The sequence below is a fragment of the Macaca thibetana genome, chromosome 14 (genome assembly GCF_024542745.1).
Source record: "Macaca thibetana thibetana isolate TM-01 chromosome 14, ASM2454274v1, whole genome shotgun sequence".
NCBI lineage: Eukaryota > Metazoa > Chordata > Mammalia > Primates > Cercopithecidae > Macaca > Macaca thibetana.
Window position 1 is genome coordinate 19,240,073 of NC_065591.1, and position 20,577 is coordinate 19,260,649.

The following is a 20,577-nucleotide window of genomic DNA, read 5'->3' on the forward strand; positions in this document are numbered from 1 at the left end:
TACCCATTCTCCAGGTGGTTCTTCCTTCCCCAAGCCTTTCTATTCTTAAGCCCTAGCCAGACCAGGTACCTGGCAAGCACAGACTCCACTCAGTGCTGGAATCGCTGTCCCCCCCAGACCCAGTCAGGCCTAAGGGTATAAACAGAACACAGTGGCCAACCTGTTAGGGCTGCTCTCCCGGCCTCTGGCCAGCTGGAAGGCCCTCCTCGCCTGGAGCCTACCGCCTCGCTCTGGCTGGAATTCCCTTGGCCTCCCCTCTCCTCAGTGTACTCAGCATTCGGCCTCTGACATCCTCAGCGGTCCTGGCCTGTCTGAGTTGTCCTCAGGTTTTATTTTTGGAGGGAGTGGTATTCTCTCTCCTTATTTACTCTCTTCTTTCAGGGAAGGTGTGGGACCCCCGGGCTCAGCTGGGGATTAGGCTAATGACTCCAGTCCCTGGGGTCTGGAGCTCTCTGGGCCTCCATGGGAGGAGACCACCAAAGACTCTTGACCCACCCGATGCTTCAAAGCCAGCTGTCTCTGCCTTCCTTCCCCCACCCAGTAGGTGACTAATGCCTGCCCTTGCCCTTCTTGAAGAGCCCCACAATGGCCAAAAGAAATCATTACAATTTTCGAGCAGAAAGGAATTTTGGCATCAGTAAGTCCACCCGTAATTATGTGCAGAGGCAAAGCAGTTCAATGGTTATGAGCAAGGGAGTCAGACAGACCTGGTTCTAATCCTGGTTCTCCTACACACTGTGCAGGCTTTGGACAAGTTACTTAACCTCTCTAAGCCTCAGTCCTGAGTATAAAATGGGAACATTCGTACCCACCCCACCAGGTTGCTGTGAGGATTAAATGAGATAACAATTGTAAAGTGCTTTATATAATGCAGGACATATAGGAGGAAGGCTCTCATTAAATGTAGCTGTTATTATTACAGATGAGGAAAACCGAGAGCTGGGGATGGGAGTACACTTGCCCAGGGTCACGCAGCCCAAGGTAAGCAGCCATTTCCAGAGTCATTCATTTGTCTCTATCTCCCTTCCAAGGAGGAAAGAAGGACTGACACCAGCCCAAAGGCACACTTTTCCTTGAGTCAGTCGGATGGGCAAACCACTGGGTCTTCAGTGCCTCCCTCCTACCCCCATGTCCAGGCCCACCTCTGTGGCAGGCATTTCCTCCATTGCCCCAGGGGCCTCCTTCTTGCTCACTGAGGGTCAGGGGTCTGGGGAAGAGACCCCAGTACTCAGCCCCAAATGGCCCCCAGGCCAGTGGGACTCTGAGGGGAGTGGGGAGTGCTGGGTCCTGACATCACAGAGTAGAGAAGCTAGAGCCACAGTCATGCAGGCCAGCTGGGGCCCTTCCAGTGCGTCCAGATGTCTCAGGAATGTGCTGAGCTGGGAACTACCACCTTCCTTCCCTCCCCACCCCCAACCCGTCGTCCCCTTGCTTGCTCTAGCTTTGCCTCCACCCACCCCCTCGGCTCCTCCTCTTTCATCTCTCCCTGGGAGGCCTCCTGTCCACCGTCCCTCTGGCACGGTGCCACAGTCAGGCTCCCTCTCAGTCCTCTGAAGGGATTGTCAGAGGCAGGAGCCCTTCCCCTCCCGCAGACCCCAGGGACTGAACTTGTGGGGTGGAGGGAGATGGGAGCTAACTGGGAGGAGAGAGTTCTGAGCAGATAGTGCATGCCAGATCCCAAATGTGGAACTGATTTGCAGCCCTGGAGAGAAAGGGGTGAAGGCCTTGGGGCGGCAGAGGGCAGGGCTGGAAGGATGGTGAGTGGGGCTCTGGGCATCTTGTCCCAGCCAATGGGTGGGAGGGTCAAGGAGCTAGTGTGCCAGGCTGGGCTGGGCTCAGGAGGGTTCAGACCCTTCTAGGCCCCTGGGGTTCATAGGGACGTGCTTTGTCTGATGGTGGAGGGTCCTGGAGTATTGGACGGGATGGGGGAACCTTGTTAGGGTCCTGGTGTTGGGCCAGGAGCCAGGACATGGTTCAGGCTGGAGCTCTCAGCCCCGGAGAGGAACAGCCTGTCCCTCTGCAAGGGCGGAGTTGCCTTGGGCCTCCCCAGGCCAGCCTGGCTCTCAGTGCTGGGGATGAAGGAGCCAGAAGGGAACTGGTACTCCTGGCCCAGTGCGAGAGTCACATCAGGGCACAGGGTAGAAGTCAGAGGAGAGAAGAGACCTGGAGTCAGCTGCTGCCCTCAGCTACCCTGGGCTCAGGGAGGGCCCACAATTCTGTTCCCCCTGGGGGAGAGTCCCTGATCACCCAGACAGGGCGACAGCTGAGATACCCCTGATGGACTGCAGGGCCCCAAGCACTGAGACCATTCAGAGGAGCTGGTGACCATCACCTGGTACAACCCAGAACTATCATTGGCTCCCTCCTGCCTGCTGAAAAACTCCCAGCTCCCCAGCGTGATACTCAGGGACTGTCAGAAACTGATCCCAGCTTACCACTAGAGCTGGAGCCCCCTCATTTTCTCTTCTCTCCAACCTGGTTGGACGGACCACTCCCAGCTCCTTAAACCTGCTGTGGTCCCCATGGCTGTAGGACCTTTGCTTATACCTCTCCTGGTGCCTGCAGTGTTTTGTTCTTTATCTCCTCATTCTAACTCTTCCTATCCTTTAAGGGGCCAACTCAAATGCTGCTTCCTCCAAGAAGCCTTCCCTGATCACCAAGCTCGAAGAGTCATCTCCCTGTCTGTTCTACCATAGCACTTACAGACTGTTCCGTCATTGGCTGATATCATGCCCTGAACTCTAATTACACACAATGGGATCCAGCTATCCTTCTAAACGTTACCCTTCTTTAGGGTAGGATCAAGGAAAGGTTTCTTTTTTTTTGTTTTTTGGAGACGGGGTCTCACTCTGTTGCCCAGGCTGGAGTACAGTGGTACGATCTTGGCTCATTGCAACCTCTGCCTCCTGGGTTCAAGTAATTCTCCTGCCTCAGCCTCTCAAGTAGCTGGGATTACAGGAACGTACCACCATGTCCGGCTAATTTTTGTATTTTTTGGTAGAGATGGGATTTCACTGTGTTGTCCAGGTTGGTCTCGAACCCCTGACCTCAAGTGATCCGCCTGCCTCAGCTTCCCAAAGTGCTGGGATTACAGGCGTGAGCCACCGCGCCCGGCCAGATTTCATCCTTGAACCCTCTGCAGAGTCTCAAATAGGGCCCCATTTATACTCTGCCTAATAGTAATGATCATAATATAACAACAGTGAATATTTATGTACCAGGCACTGCTCTAACTCCCTGCATGTAGTGGCTCATTTAAGTTTCAAAGGATAAAGTGGGTCTTCTTAGTACCCTCACTTTATGGATGAGACACTGAGGCTCAGAGTAGTTAAGTAGCTTGCCCAAGTTCATTCAGTTAGCAAGTGGTCAAGCGGGGATTTGAACCCAAGCTCTGATCGCAGAGCCCGTGTTCTAAAGCACCCACAACAACACTGGTTGCTGAAGGAATGATCCTGCTGCCCCATTGCAGCACCTAGTCCAGGGCCAGATACAAAATATGAGCCCCCACTCCACACACTGGGTTCATCCTGGGGATCTGGTTTTGCTCCTTTCCCGGCCATCCCTCTCCTGCTGCCCAGAAAGAGCCCTGAGAAGGGTCCTGGGGCTTTTTGGCTTTACCCAAAGAGCCTCCCATCTTCAGAGAATTGAGACAGATAGAAAAATAAAATCCCTGTGATCAGGGCTCTGCAGGGCTGGACAAGGTGGGATATTCCTGCAAGGGCTGTCAAATGCTGTGGGCCTTCCTTTTAGACAATGACAGCAACAATCAGAATAAAAACAGCAAAGGGGACCATAGTCAATTATAATTAAATTTTAAAATAACTAAGAGGGCCGGGTGCAGTGGCTCACACCTGTAATCCCAGCACTTTGGGAGGCTGAGGCGGGCGGATCACTTGAGGCCAGAAGTTTGAGACCAGCCTGGCCAACATAACAAAACCCCGTCTCTGCTAAAAATACAAAAATTAGCCGAGTGTCATAGCGCATGCCTGTAATCCCAGCTACTCGGGAGACTGAGGCAGAGAATCGCTTGAACCTGGGAGGCAGAGGCTGCCATGAGTGGAGGTCATGCCACTGCACTCCAGCCTGGGCAACAGAGTGAGACTCCATCTCAAAAATAAATGAATAAATAAATAAATAAAATAAAAAAATGAAGAGTATAATTGGATTGTTTGTAACACAAAGGATAAATGCCTGAGGGGATGGATACCCCACTCTCCATTACATGATTTTTTTTTTTTTTTTTGAGACAGAGTCTCACTCTGTTGCCCAGGCTGGAGTTCAGTGGCGCGATCTCAGCTCACTGCAACCTCCGCCTCCTGGGTTCAAGCAATTCTTCTGCCTCAGCCTCCTGAGTAGCTGGGATTACAGGCATGCACCAATACACCCGGCTAATTTTTGTATTTTTAGTAGAAACGGGATTTCACCACGTTGGTCAGGCTGTTCTCGAACTCCTGACCTTGTGATCCGTCCACCTTGGCCTCCCAAAGTGCTGGTTTTATAGGCATGAGCCACCGTGCCCGGCCCATGATGTGATTATTGTGTATTACATGCCTGTACCAAAATATCTCATGTACCCCTAAGTATCTAACCTACTATGTACCCACAAAAATTAAAAATTATCCAGATGTGGCGACTCATGCCTGTAATCTTAGCACTTTGGGAGCCAAGGAGGGAGGATCGCTTGAGCTCAGGAGTTTGAGACTAGCCTGGGCAACATGGCAAAAAGCCATCTTTACAAAAAATACAAAAAATTAGCCAGGCATGGTGGCATGTGCCTGTAGTCCCAGCTACTTGGGGTGTTGAGGTGGGAGGATCACTTGAGTCTGGGAGGTTGAGGCTGTAGTGAGCTGTGTTTATGCCACTACACTCCAGCCTGGGCAACAGAGTGAGACCCTGTCTCAGAAAAAAAAATTTAAAAACCAAAAGAATAAAAACAGCAGTGGCAACTATTGTTTATAGAGGGTTTATGGTGTACCAGGCCCTCTACAAGAATTTCTGATGGAATTCTCTTAAGAACCCTATGTTTTACCATGAACCCTACTTTTGGATGAGGGAAATAAGCCTGGAGAGGTTAAAGCACCTGCCCAAGCTCACACAGGTGACAAGAGGGAGCCCCCAGGTCTAAGCAGCGCTGCAGATGTCCCACCTCAAGCAAGGATCACCTCCCCAGCACTTGCCCCATCATCTGCCGTCTGACCTGCGGACCTGCTGTCTGCACAGGTTGAGCCTGGGAGTATGCACCTGGTCTTGGGACTTTCCTGTTTAAAATCTCCCCAAAGTGGGGTAGATTCAGAATCTACAGCTCACCTCTGTCCCAAACTCATGCAGCTTTGAGAGACCAAGATATTCAGAACTGAGTCTTTTTTCTTTTCTTCTTTTTTTTTTTGAGACAGAGTCTTGTTCTATTGCCCAGACTGGAGTGCAGTGGTGCAATCTTGGCTCACTGCAACCTCTGCCTCCTGGGTTCAAGCAGTTCTCCTGCCTCAGCCTCCTGAGTAGCTGGGATTATAGGCTCCCACCACCACACCTGGCTAATTTTTGTATTTTTATTTTTGTATTTTATTTTTATTCTTTTTTAAATTTTTTATTTTTGAGACTGAGTTTCACTCTTTTTGCCCAGGCTGGAGTGCAATGGTGCGATCTCGGCTCACCACAACCTCCCCCTCCCAGGTTCAAGCAATTCTCCTGCCTCAGCCTCCCTAGTAGCTGGGATTACAGGCATGTGCCACCACGCCCAACTAATTTTGTATTCTTAGTAGAGACAGGGTTTCTCCATGTTGGTCAGGCTAGTCTCAAACTCCCGACCTCAGGTGATCTGCCCGCCTCAGCCTCCCAAAGTGCTGGGATTGCAGGCATGAGCCACCACACCCGGCCAATTTTTGTATTTTTAGTAGAGATGGGGTTTTGCCATGTTGGCCAGGCTGGTCTCAAATTCCTGACCCGCCTCAGCCTCCCAAAGTGCTAGGATTACATGCATCAGTCACCATGCCTGGCCCTGAGTCTGATTCTTAAGCTGGGTAAGTTTTCACGTATTCATTTTATTATACTTTATAACTGATAGATATACATTCTGTATATTCTTCCATTGCACAATATGTCATAATAGAAAAGGCCATGATGATAAAGTGAAAGGGAGAGATGGCATTTATGCTAAGATTCACGATTTGAGTAATCGAATGAATGAATGAATGAATGAATCTACTTTAGAAAAGAGGACCCTCAAAGCTGGAAATGTAGAAGTGTCCTTTCTTTTACTATCTATTCACCCACCTATTCATTCCTCTATTGTCCCCACCCTACTCCATCCTGCCTTCCTTCCATCCATCCAATAAATAAACATTTCCTGAGCACTCAGTCATTATAGCTGTACCTAGAGAATAGCCAAAAATAATTGACTGACACACCCTGCTCTCAGGGAACCCTCAGTTTGGTTCATAAATGAGGAGGGCAAGGCCCAGAAAGGGAAAGTGATTTGCCTAAGGTCACACAGCAAGTGAGGGAAATGAGGTGAAGAGGGGTGAGGGTATTCCAGGTGGAAGGAACCCACGGGCAAAGGCTCAGACCCGTCTGCCTCCAAAGTGAGCTCCCCTCAGTCACTGCCTGAAACCTGCCTCCTGGCTCTCCATGAAGGCCTGAAGAGCCTGCCTCACTCCATCATTACTTTCATTTTTGTTATTCTTTTGGAAGGAGAGGAGGGACCAGTGGCTGCTGCTGTCCAGCTGTTATGTTGGACCACACATCCCAGCCCAGATGTGTCAGCCTCTCTCTGATGGGTGAAGTGGCTTCCGGGCCATGAGCCAAGGGCCAAGGAAGCGGCAGTGAAGGCTCTGTCCCAGAGGAATTGGGGGAGGAGGCACACTGAACCCGGCAGCAGGGAAGCCCATGGTTGCTCCAGCTATCAAACTGACCTTGTAGACAATATGGTGTGTCCAGGAGGTGGGGATCAAGATCTTTGACATTCCAAGGAAATCAATACCTTTGACATATTTCCTCTGAGGGTCAGAGTCCTGGGGCATTTCCTGCCTCTCCCAGCTTCTCCTCAACCAGACAATCCCACTCCCACGCATTCCCCAGTCCTGGTCCAGGGTCCTGCCATTCAGTCTGGCTTCCCCAGGGCTGCTCAAGAGGGTTACACAGAGTTCCAGCCAGAGCAATGCTCATGGTCTTGACTTAACTCCACCCAAATCTTCCTCCTCTATCCTGCCCCCAGGAGTGCTGAGACTTCCAGAGGAACAGACTGTTCTACAGCATCTGGAGCTGGTTTCTTGAGGGAGGTTCAAGGGCAAGCCAGGTCCCAGAGAGAGATGCTCCAGGAGGGCCTCGGTACCAGGACTCGCATGAAGCACATGGTATAGGGAGAAGACACAAAACAGGGATGTCCTTTATGCTCCCCTCTCCTGGTGCAGCAGCCAGGCCAGGCCAGGGCAGACAGAAACAGAGTCTCCTGAGGAGTCCTGGGAGTTGCAGGGAGCAAAGGTCCAAGTCCCCAGAAGGGCTGGGGAACAGCATCCTGGGGTGAATCTGAGGATAGGGTGTGAAATGGGATGTGGGAGCTTGTCCAGGGGATCTGGCTTTGCCCATAAAGCTCTAAGCATCCAAGGTGCCCTAAGGATGGGAGTGGGTGAGGATGAAGGCAGGGACCCTCTGATATCAAAGATCCTGAATTTTTCTTGCTCTAGAGGGCAAAGCTCAAACCAGAACAACAAGAGAACTTGCTTGTAGCTTCTTCTCGCTCCCCTCTTTGACTCTCTCTGTAGGACTCCTGCCCTTGAGTGGAGTTAATATATTCCCCTCTCTTAGTTTTCTTATCTGCACAATGGATAATCATGCCTATATGTGTTCGGTAAAAGGAACATGGCCCCAGTCCCTGTGGAAATGCCTTTTTTTTTTTTTTTTCTGAGACAAAGTTTTGCCCTTGTTGCCTAGGCTGGAGTGCAATGGTGCGATCTTGGCTCACTGCAATCTCTGCCTCCTGGGTTCAAGCTATTCTCCTGCCTCAGCCTCCCAAGTAGCTGGGGTTATAGGCACCTGCTACCATGCCCGGCTAATTTTTTTTTTTGTATTTTTAGTAGAGACGGGGTTTCACGATGTTAGTCAGGCTGGTCTCAAACTCCTGAACTCAGGTGATCCACCTGCCTCGACCTCCCAAAGTGTTGGGATTACAGGCGTGAGCCACCATACCTGGCCAGAAATGCCTTCTAATAAGTCCTTTGCCACTAAGGATGAGGGAAATTGGGGCAGCATGTGCAGAGATCACCTTCTGAGAAAGCTTTCATGACCTGTAGCCTGGCTCAGCCTCCTGCCATGCTCTGCTCCATCATGGCATCCACCATGGTATTGATACTGCCTATTTCGCTCTCTTTCTCTCTCATTTGTCTGTGATCGACTGGAGGGTCAAGTGTGTTTTCTTCATCCAGGTTACCCTGGCACCAGCATAGATGTTCCTTCAGTGCCCAGTTGCTGAAGGAATGGACATGTGTATTAATGAATGAGCAAATGAATTCCCGGCTGGTCCAGGGAAGCCGGAGGGACCTCACAACCTGTCGGGGGGCAGACAGCACTTCTGTGGGACCCTGCATCCCCACCACCCTAAGGGCTGGCCATTCCAGGATCCTGAAAACCCCAGGACCCCTTCAGGAAACGTAAGTACACCTCTTGAACACTTAGATCTGATTTTTGGGGTCTTGCTCTGTTGCCCAGGCTGGAGTGCAGTGGCGTGATAATAGCTCACTGCAGCCTTGAACTCCTGGGCTCAAGTGATCCTCCCACATCAGTCTCCTAAGCAGCCAGGCCTTCAGGTATGTGCCACCATGCCTGGATAATTATTTATTTTTTATTTTTTGTAGAGATGGAGTCTTTCTGTGTTTCCAGGCTGGTCTCAAACTCTTGGCCTCAAGTGATCCCCCTGCCTCCACCTCCCAAAGTGCTAGAATTACAGGTGTGAGCCACCACATCCAGCCTGGGATTTTTTTTAAAACAATGTTTCCCTTCCCTTACAAGGATTGCCCCAGCCTAAAGTAATTTTCTCTACAAATATAGTAAGTCCTTGAAATAGAGCAAAGTTCGCTACAATGTGACCCAAACTTGACTTCTGTTCTATGCTCAGGCCCCTTCTCAAGTAAAAGTGAGCAAAACTCCATTCTTTGTGGGGTTGGTAAAAAAAAAAGTGATGCCTCATTCTTCTGTGGGACTCTGTCTCTTTGGTCCGCTTTGTGCAGTAAGGTGTCACAATTTTTACTTTCCTGCTTTTTGTGATAGTACAGACCATCTGAAAAATACTGTTTTTCGTTAATTCTACACAAATATAACTCCACATTTTATGTAATTGGAAAATTTATTTTTAAATTTGTATTATTATTATTATTACTTTTAGAGACAGGGTCTGGCTCTGTTGCCCAGGCTGGAGTGCAGTGATGCCATCATGGCTCACTGCAGTCCCAACCTCCCTAGCCCATGTGATCCTCCCTCCTCAGCCTCCCGAGCAGCTGGGACCATAGGCATATGCCACCATGCCTGGCTAATTTTTAAAAATTTTGTGTAGAGATGAGGTCTCCCTATGTTGCCCAGACTGGTCTTGAACTCCTGGGCTCAAGCAATCCTCCTGCCTTGGCCTCCCAAAGCATTGAGATTACAGGCATGAGCCACTGCAAATGAACATAACTGGACATTTTTGACTGGGCATATTTATTGCATTATTGTAGAGTTTTACTATATTGAGCATCTATTTTGTCCCATGTGACTGTGCTAGGTTTATGTCAATGCACAAAACTGATATGGACTCTCCTCTTATGGAACTTACTTTCTCATGGAGGAAATACACAGTAAGCCATTAAAATAATTGCAAACTGGGTTAAGGGCTAGAAGAAATCAAAAGACTAAAACAGAAAAGAATAGGGGGGGTCCCACTTTAGGTGTTCAGGGAGCCTTCCTGAAGGAGGTGACATTTGAGCTGGGATCAGAAGGCTGAGATGGAGATACTGGGAGAAAAGCAGTCCAGATGGCAGGAACAGCATGTGCAAGGGCCCTGAGGCAGGGCTGGAAAAGGCTTATTCTTAAATTGGGTGAGTATGGATCCAGGAGTCCTAGAGCAATCTGAAGAAGAAACTGGGGAAGATGGAAGCACTAGAGCCGGTGCTCAAGGGTGAGACCTGAGCCACAAGTTCAAATCCCCTGTGGGTAGCCAATTGTAGACTATTCTAGACTAGGGGCTTCAGAGGCCTGTGCTACAGTATGGGGATGGCTCAAGGCAATGAGAATACATTGAAAACCATAGAGAGCCCTTCCTGGACCCCAGAGACAGTGCGGGCTCTGAAGGACCTAGATGGCTGCAAATAGATGGGCTTAAGGACACTTTTTCCTCTTTAAGAATGTGGGGTCTGGCTTGGGCCCCTTTTTCTCCATCCATCCATCCATCCATCCATCCATCCATCCATCCATCCATTTATTCATTCAGCAACAGTTGGTTACTAAGCACTGGGATATAGCAGTGAACAAGACAGACCAAGCCCCTGACTCAAGGAACTGTTCCCTCAACACTGGGGGAAGCAAAACCCAAAGCAAACCTCTGCTCAAGACGAACTTCATGTTTTGATGGAGGAGTAGGTATCAGAGGTCTCCTTTTTGAATAGGCAACCTGAGATTTGGGCTCCTGCAGTAGGTTTTTCATTAGCTCTTTTCTAGCAGATTCCACTCTTGAGACCAGAGTGCCTTAGCACTTCTGTCTTCTTTCCTGTTGGTGAGAACTTAAACGGAAACACACATACATCTCCCCTTTTAAGGACTGTTAAAGGGCCACCCACAGACATAGGAACACCCAAACACACATACTTCTCTAATCTCCCTAAATCTCCCAAAGGCTGGGGGTGAGGATGCCTCTCTGCTTCCCAGTTAGCTCAGGAGAAGCCAGGCCAGGGGTCTGGGGAGTAGCGATCAGCCTTAGCGCCCACCGCCTCCCTCCATGCTGGGCTGGTCCCCGGGTCCCCGTCAGTCACTCCCACACCTGGCCTCTCCAGCTGCAGGGAGTGAACGGGTGTGCTGGGCAAACATCCTTGCAGCTTCCTGCTGCTCCCTTCTGAGAAAACAGACCTCTTCTTCCTCCTCCTTCTCCTCCCCACACCCTCCCAGCTGGGGTTTCTCTGGGATCCCAAGCCAGTTCCCTCTAGAGAAGCCAGACATCCCTTCCTCTTAGCCAGAGGAAGGAGGGGACAGCACACAAACCTAGTGTTTCAATCTGGACAAACGACCTGCTCTCCCTTTGGTCCTTTATCCCAGTTCTTGGAGCCCAGACCCTCTCTCTCGTATGGGCCAAGGGGCTGAAGGACCACAGAGTACAGTGGCTCGAGGGTGGCCACATCAGAAACCGTGGGAGAATGGGACGGGCAGGGAGGAGATGCCCCCACATGGGACAGGAAGGGCAGCCCCCTTCTGAGGATCTCTGAGAATCGCATAAACAGAATTGCAGCAACATGAAGGTATCCTCACAGAAAGAAAAAGCAGCCAGCCCACCTCCAAACACACTTGTCTTGACTTTGTGTACTCCCTCTCCTGTCTGTCCAAGTGCATGCGTATTTCTTGCATAGTTGTTTTCAGGGTGAGCATACATTTTGCATTTTGCACAGAGCAACAGAGCACACACAATTTCCGCATGATTTATGGCCTGTATCTGGATTTTTAAGGAGGATAGTGAATATTCTGCTCTCTATTTTCCAGGCGGAGAGGCACACAGACACCATCCCTACCCATCCTGAACCCTGGAAATATTTTCCTATCCTCATCCAGAATGAAGAAGTTGGGGGAAGGGTTGGTATGGGATCTCAGCTGGAAGGGACCTCGGATATGGAGATGGAGGCCCCAGAAAAGGAAAATGACTTGCTGTGTTCACAGAGCAACTCCTAGCTGAGCAATTCTCACTATCACCCCCATCCAGTCTCTATGGATCAAACCAACGATGAACGTTTCATGCCAGGCGTTGTGCTACATTAACCTTCACTTTAATTTTCTCTCGAAATGCCTTCAGTAATGCTATGGTTCTAATATTTCCATTTTTCAGATGAGGAAACCAACCCCCAGAAGAAGAAGTCACTTTTGGCCGGGCGCGGTGGCTCAAGCCTGTAATCCCGGCACTTTGGGAGTCCGAGGTGGGTGGATCATGAGGTCAGGAGATCGAGACCATCCTGGCTAACACGGTGAAACCCCGTCTCTAATAAAAATGCAAAAAAAATTAGCCGAGCGTGGTGGCAGGCGCCTGTAGTCCCAGCTACTTGAGAGGCTGAGGCAGGAGAATGGCGTGAACCCGGGAGGCGGAGTTTGCAGTGAGCCAAGATCTCGCCACTGCACTCCAGCCTGGGCGACAGAGCAAGACTCCATCTCAAAAAATAAATAAATAAATAAATAAATAAATAAAGTCACTTTTCTGAATTCTCCCGCTGGCTGGTGGCAGAAACACAGACAGAATTAAATCTCTTGATTCCCAGCCCAAGAGTCCTTTCTCTCTTTCTTTAGGCACCCCATCTTCTCCCGCTGCCTCTCCTGGCCCTACCCAGGTGCAAGATCAGGAGCCTCCCCAGCAGGGCTTTTCCTCCCCAGTGTCCCAGTGCTGGATCCCACTGTCTGGTCGTGCCTCCTTTCCTGTGCTGGACCAAGGCCCAGATGAGCAGCTGGGGACGCAGGGCTGAATGGAGCAGCAGGAAGAGGCTGCGGGCGGCTGAGTTCATTCAGAAGAAAGCCCAACTCAGAGCTTCCAAGGGCCGAGGGAAGCTTACTGCAGGGCTCTACTGCCTCCCTTGACTTCAAGGGTCTGAGCCCTGACAAACCTCTTTCCCTCTGACTAGTGTCTTTTACCAACCTCAAGAGAAGGTGTGGATCCCCTGATCCCTGCTGCTTTATTCCTGGGATCTGTGCCAGAACCATCTGTAGGAAGACCTGATCCAACATCTTCCCCATTTTACAGACAAAGAAACTGAGGCCCAGGGAGGAGATCCAGTGGTATGGGCCAAGCTCACAGGGGAAGCAGAGCCAGGACTAGAAACCAAGTCTCTCTGCTGTCAATGCAAGCCCTCTCCCCTTGTACCCTTGTTCTGTCTGATGAATTATGCTCTCTCTGCCTGGGACAAGGGGCCTTCCTCAGAGCGCACAGTGACCAGGATGTGCTGTTTAATGGAGAACAGGGAGACCTCAGTCCCCATGCCTCCTTGACTCTGGCTCCTGTCCCTTGGCCTGGCTCCTCACCATCAATCTAGTGGCCTGGGACAGTTTAGGTGGAAGTCCAAGATGCTCAAGTCCTCTAAGGACTTGGCTCTTGCCTGGCCAAGTTTATCTTGGTCCTGGGAGGTAGAGATCAGCAGGTAAAGAGTCTCAAGTGCTCGATCACAGGGTGTGTGTATGTGTGTGTGTGTGGTGTGTACAGGCATGCACATGCAACTGGTGGTTCACTGAAGAGGGGGCTCCCACTAGATTCCCCAACAATCCACATTTCATCTAGGCAGGCCCTTCTGAACCTAAATATTTTCTCCCATTCTAAGCCCATGCCCCTCCCCCATCAAGGCCTTAGGGCTGAGCCTGAGAGAGGGAGGGAGGGAAGAAGAGAGAGAAGCCACGTTTCCTTAGGGAGGGAGGGGAAGAGTGAGAAAGAGGAGAAAGACAAGCTCACAGTCGGACCTAGTCAAGAAGACATAGGGAGAGGGAGAGAGAAAGTCAGCCAGACTCCAGGAACAGAGGGACAGAGCAGAGATCTAGAGGCAGATGGAGAGAAAGGGCTCCCATCCTCCTGAGCCAGCACCCTGTGTTGCCCTGACTGCCTTCCCCCAGCCCCCAGCCTCAGGTCCCTCCCTGGGGGGGGTCTCTGGCCCTGATTCCCTGGGGCTGCCATGGTAGCACCCTGAAGTTTCCGGGCCTGACTGAGAACCCGGGTCTGGCTCTGATCCCCGAGGGGCGTCGGGTCTCAGACCCTCAGAACGCTCCCGGGTGCGCCTCCCAGCGGAGGTCCAGTCTAAGAGCCACAGAAGCCCCAAGGGAGGCGCAGGAAAGGGCGCTGCCACTTTGCGCCCAGTCTGGTCCTGGAACCTGGGGTGGGTTGGGACGGCTAGAAGACGTGGGTGGAGGGCGGGATTGGCGTCTCTTGAGCTCAGATCCAAGGATCGGACGGCCCCGATACCTCGATGACCCCTTCCCCTAGAAGGTGGAGGCCAATGTGTTCAAGGATTGCGCCCCCAGGAGGGGCGCGCACTGGCACCAGCTCCGAGGCTTAGGTCAGGCGGGGGTCCAAGGGAGGTGTCGAGGGACCTACTCGTCAAATCTCGGAGCTCCAAACACATGTCGCTCCGGGAGACCCTGCGCTGAACCCTTTCCCCGCTCCTGCCCAGTGATGTGTAGTCGGGTCCTTCTAGGGGCCCAGGCGCGCCGCGAAGAAGGGTGCCGAGGGGTGGAACGGGAACGGAGACCCTTCGTCTTACCGCATTGTTGAGGAAGTCCGACTCGTTCAGATCCCCCAAGTCCAGGAAGCTGGATCCGGGGAACAGCCTGTCGGCCGGGAATGGTTCCAAGACGGCGTCCATCGCGGCCGGCTCCCGGGACCCCCTTCGACTGGGCTTCCCTCACTCCAGGGCGGCGGCGCGCCCAGTCCAGAGCTCCTGCCTGAGCGCTGGCAAGCGGGCGGGGGGCAGGTCCGGGGCGAAGCCCCGGGGGAGGGGCAGACGGGGGCGGCGCGGCCCCGGGTGGGGGGCGCGGGGGGCGCGGGGGCCTTAGGGCAGCGGCTAGGAGCAGGATGGGCTCAGGGGCCCCGGGCGCACTGTGGGCATTCAGCCGACTCCACCTCCTCCTGCTCCTCCTGGGGCACAGCTGGCTTCCATGGGGAGCCCGGGGGTGGGGCTGAGGGCTTGAGGAGCCCCCCGGACAGGGTGGGAGCCGGGGCGGGGGAGCTAAGCGCTCCCCCGAGACTGGGTGGCTGCCGGCCTCTCCGCTGTCTCTGCTTCTCCCTCCGCACCGCTTCTGTCACTTTCCTCTCTGTGAAACCGGGAACCCCTGGCTGGCTACCCCAGCTGGCCAAGGCGCCACGCCCCCACATCAATATTCACAATAATTTAATATTAATGAGAAGAGGGCGTGGCTCGAGGAATCCTCTCTCATTTTTTAAAGAGACATCTGCAACTTCGTCTTCCTTAGTCATCTGTCTTCTCTGAATGCTCAAGGTGGGGGCTTAAAGCAACAATAGTCCTGGAACCGATAACAGTATTCTTGGAACATTGGCATTTTGTTAAGGTTTCACCAACCACTGTCCCATAAGTTGATGAGAGAGCTATTTCCATCCTTCCAGCCTTATGCTAAAACCTGCACCAAACCCAGTCAGGGAATTCCATTTCACAGTCGCCTCAACAGATTTCCCCTCAACGGGGGAGATTTTCAGCTTTTTAAACAATTTATTTATTTATTTATTATTATTATTTTTTGATATGGAGTTTCGCTCTTTTTGCCCAGGCTGGAGTGCAATGATGTGATCTCGGCTCACTGCAACCTCTGCCTCCCATGTTCAAGCGATTCTTCTGCCTCAGTCTCCCGAGTACCTGGAATTACAGGCACGCCCCACCACACCCAGCTAATTTTTGTATTTTTAGTAGGGACAGGGTTTCACCATGTTGGCCAGGCTGGTCTCGAACTCCCGACCTCAGGTGATCTGCCCAACTTGGCCGCCCAAAGTGCTGGGATCACAGGTGTGAGCCACCACACCTGGCCAATTTTCAGCTTGTAACTCTCATTTCTCATCTCACATGTGTCTTCCTCCAGGAAGCCTTCTCTGAATCCCCAGGCTGGGGCAGTTACCAACGGTATACACCCACAGGGCATCATGTGCTCACCTCTGCTGTTTCCAGTCTCATGTGGTATTGTCTTTGTTTGCTCACCTTGTTTGTGTCTGTGACCCCACTAAGCTGTGAGACTGCTCAGGGCAAGGACTGTCCCCAGCTTCCCTGTGTGTGAAAGGGCTGGGTGAACAGCCAGAGATAGGAGAGAACCCCTCTTCTCCTTGATAGTCAAGTCCCTCCCCATCCCTCAATGGTTCTGAAGAGGAGGAAGTTGGAAAACAGTGGTTCTGGAATCTGAATGAGCCAAGGTGCTTGCTGGCTGCACACTCCACAGTCACCAGACACTCCCGGGGCCCCGGGATCCATTACCTAAGTGACTTGCTCCTGCGTACAAACTTAATCTCTCAAAAGGGCTGATAACAATCACCAAGCACCTGAACAAATGGAGGTGGTTCAGAAAGGCACTCCCTCAGAGGGCTGGGCACACTGTTTTCTGACCAGAAGTCATTAATACGATTAAGTGTGTCCTCCCTGTCTGGGACATTTAATTAGCTCAGGAACCAAAAGGCCTTTAAGAAGTAGAGATGTCATTGCAGCTAAGCTATGGATGTCACCAAAATTGCTCTCAGTGCCAGGTGGGAGAAGGGCTCATACCAAGGCTGACACAGCAGTTGTTTGCTTGCCTGGCAGGCGGGCAGGCACGTGGCTTTTCCCCACCTTATGGTCTAGTTGACATAGTTCTGGAGAGTGAAGTTCTGACCTTCCAGGCTGTCACGTGACTATTAGCTCCCAGGCCTCCTGGAGAATTTGTTCTTGAGAAGTAGGATTATAACCCATGTTCTGGGGACCAGTTCACCAGCCATGCACCTCCGAGAAGTAAGGCTGGTAGAAATCAATTCACTTTCACAACAGTGGCGGGTAGAATTTAGGTGCTGGGACCATGGTGTCTTCCCCAAATGTGTCATATCTGGCCAAATGGGGACCATTCAAACACTGAGATGTGGCTGATACTTCTCAGGGGGAGGGGAGGGGTCTCTGGCTGGGTGAACAGGCCAGGCTGTCGTGAGTGAGCTCCAGCAGCAGGTGTCTGGAGTCCTGGCTACTGAGCTGGAGTCCCTGCAGGCCCCCAGGAGGAGCAAAAGTGGCCCCCTGCCTGAGGTTGGCTGGAAATTGTCCCTGTGTTCCTCCCAGCCTGCTCTGTAATTAGAGACACAGGTACCATTTAAGTGATTGGGGAAGATTATATAGTTTTAGATAAGTAGGATTAGAGTGTCCTCTCTTTCCTTATTCTTACCCAGGTGAACACCCCAGGAAACCATTGAAAATAATCCTGGGGAGACATTCTGGTTCCGGCAGCTTCTGCGGAGTCTGAGAGACAGAATCTCCCAAGAGAAATCCTGGGGAAACCGGTGGCAGGGGGAGGAGGGAGACCAGGCATTGCAGAGCCGGGCACACAGAGGAATGTGATCATTTTCTTTCCAGAATGAAGAGGATGGCAAAGTCCAGCAGAGATGAGGATGATTGCAGATTTATTCACACATTCTATAAGCATTATTGAGTACCTACTGTGAATGGTTCCCAGACCAGGCACTAGAGATACAACGCTGATTAAGAACCTAGATCCCGCCGGGCGCGGTGGCTCAAGCCTGTAATCCCAGCACTTTGGGAGGCCGAGACGGGCGGATCACGAGGTCAGGAGATCAAGACCATCCTGGCTAACACAGTGAAACCCCGTCTCTACTAAAAAATACAAAAATCTAGCCGGGCGAGGTAGCGGGCGCCTGTAGTCCCAGCTACTCGGGAGGCTGAGGCAGGAGAAGAATGGCGTGAACCCGGGAGGTGGAGCTTGCAGTGAGCTGAGATCCGGCCACTGCACTCCAGCCTGGGCCACAGAGCGAGACTCCGCCAAAAAAAAAAAAAAAAAAAAAAAAAAAAAGAACCTAGATCCCAGAGTAAATGTAGTTGCACAGAGGTGGGTGGGTGGGTGGAGGAAAGTATGGGTAAAAAGAATGTTAAGAAGATGATTTTAGAGCATGGTAAGGACTATGAAAAAATAAAATAGTGTGATGTGACCCTGTGGGTAAGGAAGGCCTCTCTGAACAGGCCACATGTGAACTGAGAACTGAATCAAGAACTGGGGTCATTTATAGGGCAAAATGCAGGGAAAAGCATTCTAGGCAGAGGGAACAGCAAGTAAAAGAGAAAGAGGAGGAAGACTGGACTGGGAAGAACAGGCAGTGGCACAGGAGTGAGATGATGAGGGTGAAAACCCAATACCTTACACAAACCCGGTACTTATGCCACACTGAAGCCCAGGCTCTATTCTGTGCCAGGCCTGGAAAGAACTGTGCCTACCTGAAGTCTTCCGTAGGGTGTGGTCGGCTGCGCATCCCTTCTCTCTTGTCTATTAAAGATTTTCCAGGAGACAAAATGAGATGTCTCCCTGGGTCTTAAGTCTGCCTTCTGACCCAGCAAGGAGGGTTTGCTCCCTCTCTCCCAGTTCTTGGGCCTGGTCCCACAACCCAACCCCCTACCCAGGCCCTTCCTCTACATCTGAAGGAGTTAGGGGATGGAGGCCAATGTTGGCTCTGCAAACACCACCTCCACAGGCCCAAATACTGCGGGTCACGAGAGGCACTGATGGCAGCCCCTTCTCTGATGGGCTCAGGAACACCTGGTTGCTGCTCTCCAGGAGCTGTTCCAACTGCGAAGCAAAAGCTTCATGTGTAAAGACATCCCAACGCAGTCAATGACGCACAGGAGAAAGAGGACAGAGATAAGCTTCTTGCCTGTTCCAGACACTGAAGATCAGGCAGAAAGAGAGGCTCCTGCCAGGCTGAGCTGTGAGTAGAATGGTGTGTGTGTGTGTATGTGTGTGTGTGTGAGTGTGTGTGTAGAGCCACTGCCCTTCGTTGGGTCTCAGTTTCCATAGCTATAAAATGGGCGAGGTGTTGATGCCCTCTAGGGTTTCATCCTCTCCAAGGATCTTCCAATGTTCCCTTTCCAGGACAGGGCCTGGGGAGCAGGCATAGGGGTGGGGGGAGTGTGAAGGGCCTCCCTGGTCAGGAGGCCTGGCACTTTGATTTTCCAGGCTTCTGCCCAGAGCCTCCAGGAGGGTGCAAAGCTGGTGTTTACACTCGGTAGGCAGGCCCTGGGTGGTGGTAATAAGGTCACCCAAAGTAAACCTGTCTTGTTTGCCTGGGTTGTAAAGGGAAAAATGCTTTGGCACACTCTAACAGGAACTTCTGAGAAATGAAAACATATTCATCCTGGAGATTAAACTGACTTCCGGGGTGCAGACGGGGCCCTTTGTTCTCTTGCAGCTCCCTAAAATGGGCTGCATGGCTGCTTTCCCTGTACCCCCCACTGGAGCTGGACATGGAGCCTGAGGTGGCACCTTGCCAGGAACAGGGTGGGTTTCAGAACCCCAACTCTCACTCAGTTTAGGTCTCTCCTTTCCACCCCTTTGGCCTGTGATCCCTTCCACCCAACCCTGAACCATAAAAATACCGGACGTTTATTAGTACTTGCTCTGTGCCAGGCACTAAATACTTTATGTTATCTTGTTTAATTCTTGGAACAAGCTTGTGAGATAAGTACCGTCTTTCACTGATTCTGAGATGCACATTTCTTCGCCTGTTTTAACATCTCTGAAGTCAGATGTGTCCTACAATCGATGGTATGTCATAGTTTAATGGATGGTGTTTTTTTCCTTCCTGAAGTACATAAAATAATGGTGTATCATGTAATTGGTGACACCTTAGAATCAGCATATTATTATTATCATCCCCAATCTGCAGATGAGAAAACCAAGGCTCAGAGAGTTTGTATGACTTGCCACTTCTTTGTTTTATGGAAAACCAAGGCCTGGGGCCATCAGAGGCTTGCCTTAGGTCACCCAGCCTCATGAGGCAGAGATAGGACTGAAACCAGGGCCTCCCTGCTCTGCACCCGGAGCCCTTTCCACTCACCCCAGATGAACTGAATTTGCTCACTGGGGAGAGGCAGGAGCTGAGGGGAGGGCCTTCCTCCAGGGCCTTCCATAGCAGCGGGTGAATCACCAACCACCCTGCCTTGGAGAAAGGCCTTAAGATAGATTTTTTTTTCCTCTTTAAATTCTCTGAAGACTGAAGTTCCTTAAGGACTAAGAAAACACTTGCCTCCCTTCCAGCTCCTTTTCCTGGTAATTATTTTTGCTTCTTTTCCCTGAATTTCTGCTCTGCCGTCCCATCTTTGGACTGGAAGCGGGCCCGCCCCTTGGCCCTCTGTCTGCCTGCCATCTGGGAAACAGCTCCACCCGCTTCCTGCTTTGCTCTCCTCCTGTTCTCAAGTCACCCTTCTCCCCTCCAGCCTGAATCACCTGCTCCAACTCCGCTTCTAGACATCTCTAGAACGCAGCCACCTGGCTCCCTCCCCAGAAGACACACACTCTGGCATCCCACCACCCTCCATCTCCCTTGCTCTTAAAGTCTCCAGTAATGGGAGAGAAACCAACAGAGCCGCTTGTTTCCTCCTGCCTTGAGTCCTCATATTGTTGGGGACACTCCCCTACAAATCCTGCCCCACCTAGGGCTGGCAGAGCTGGAACTATGGGGCTAACAGGAAGGGCAGGGGCACGGAAACTGGGAGGCCTGACTCTGCCTATGACCTCCTGCTCTTGCAAAGCCCTTATCCCCTCAGCCCGCCGTGAGCCTCAGATTCCCCAACCTCCAAGGCTGGTGAGACTGAAGTAGCTTGTCTCCCGGAAGGTGGGAGGCAGCATCAGGCATTTAAATCAAAGCCT

General features: G+C 51.5%; 1 protein-coding gene across 1 annotated transcript in view; it reads right to left on the reverse strand.

The window, feature by feature from the left end:
- CREB3L1 (cAMP responsive element binding protein 3 like 1) overlaps positions 1–15,037 on the reverse strand; it is a 44,922-nt gene extending 29,885 nt beyond the window's left edge. Inside the window, exon 1 of the mRNA XM_050757603.1 lies at positions 14,451–15,037. Coding sequence (XP_050613560.1) covers positions 14,451–14,552 — 102 coding nt within the window. The 5' untranslated portion in view covers positions 14,553–15,037. The remainder of the gene's footprint in view (positions 1–14,450) is intronic.
- Positions 15,038–20,577: the final 5,540 nt, after the last annotated feature.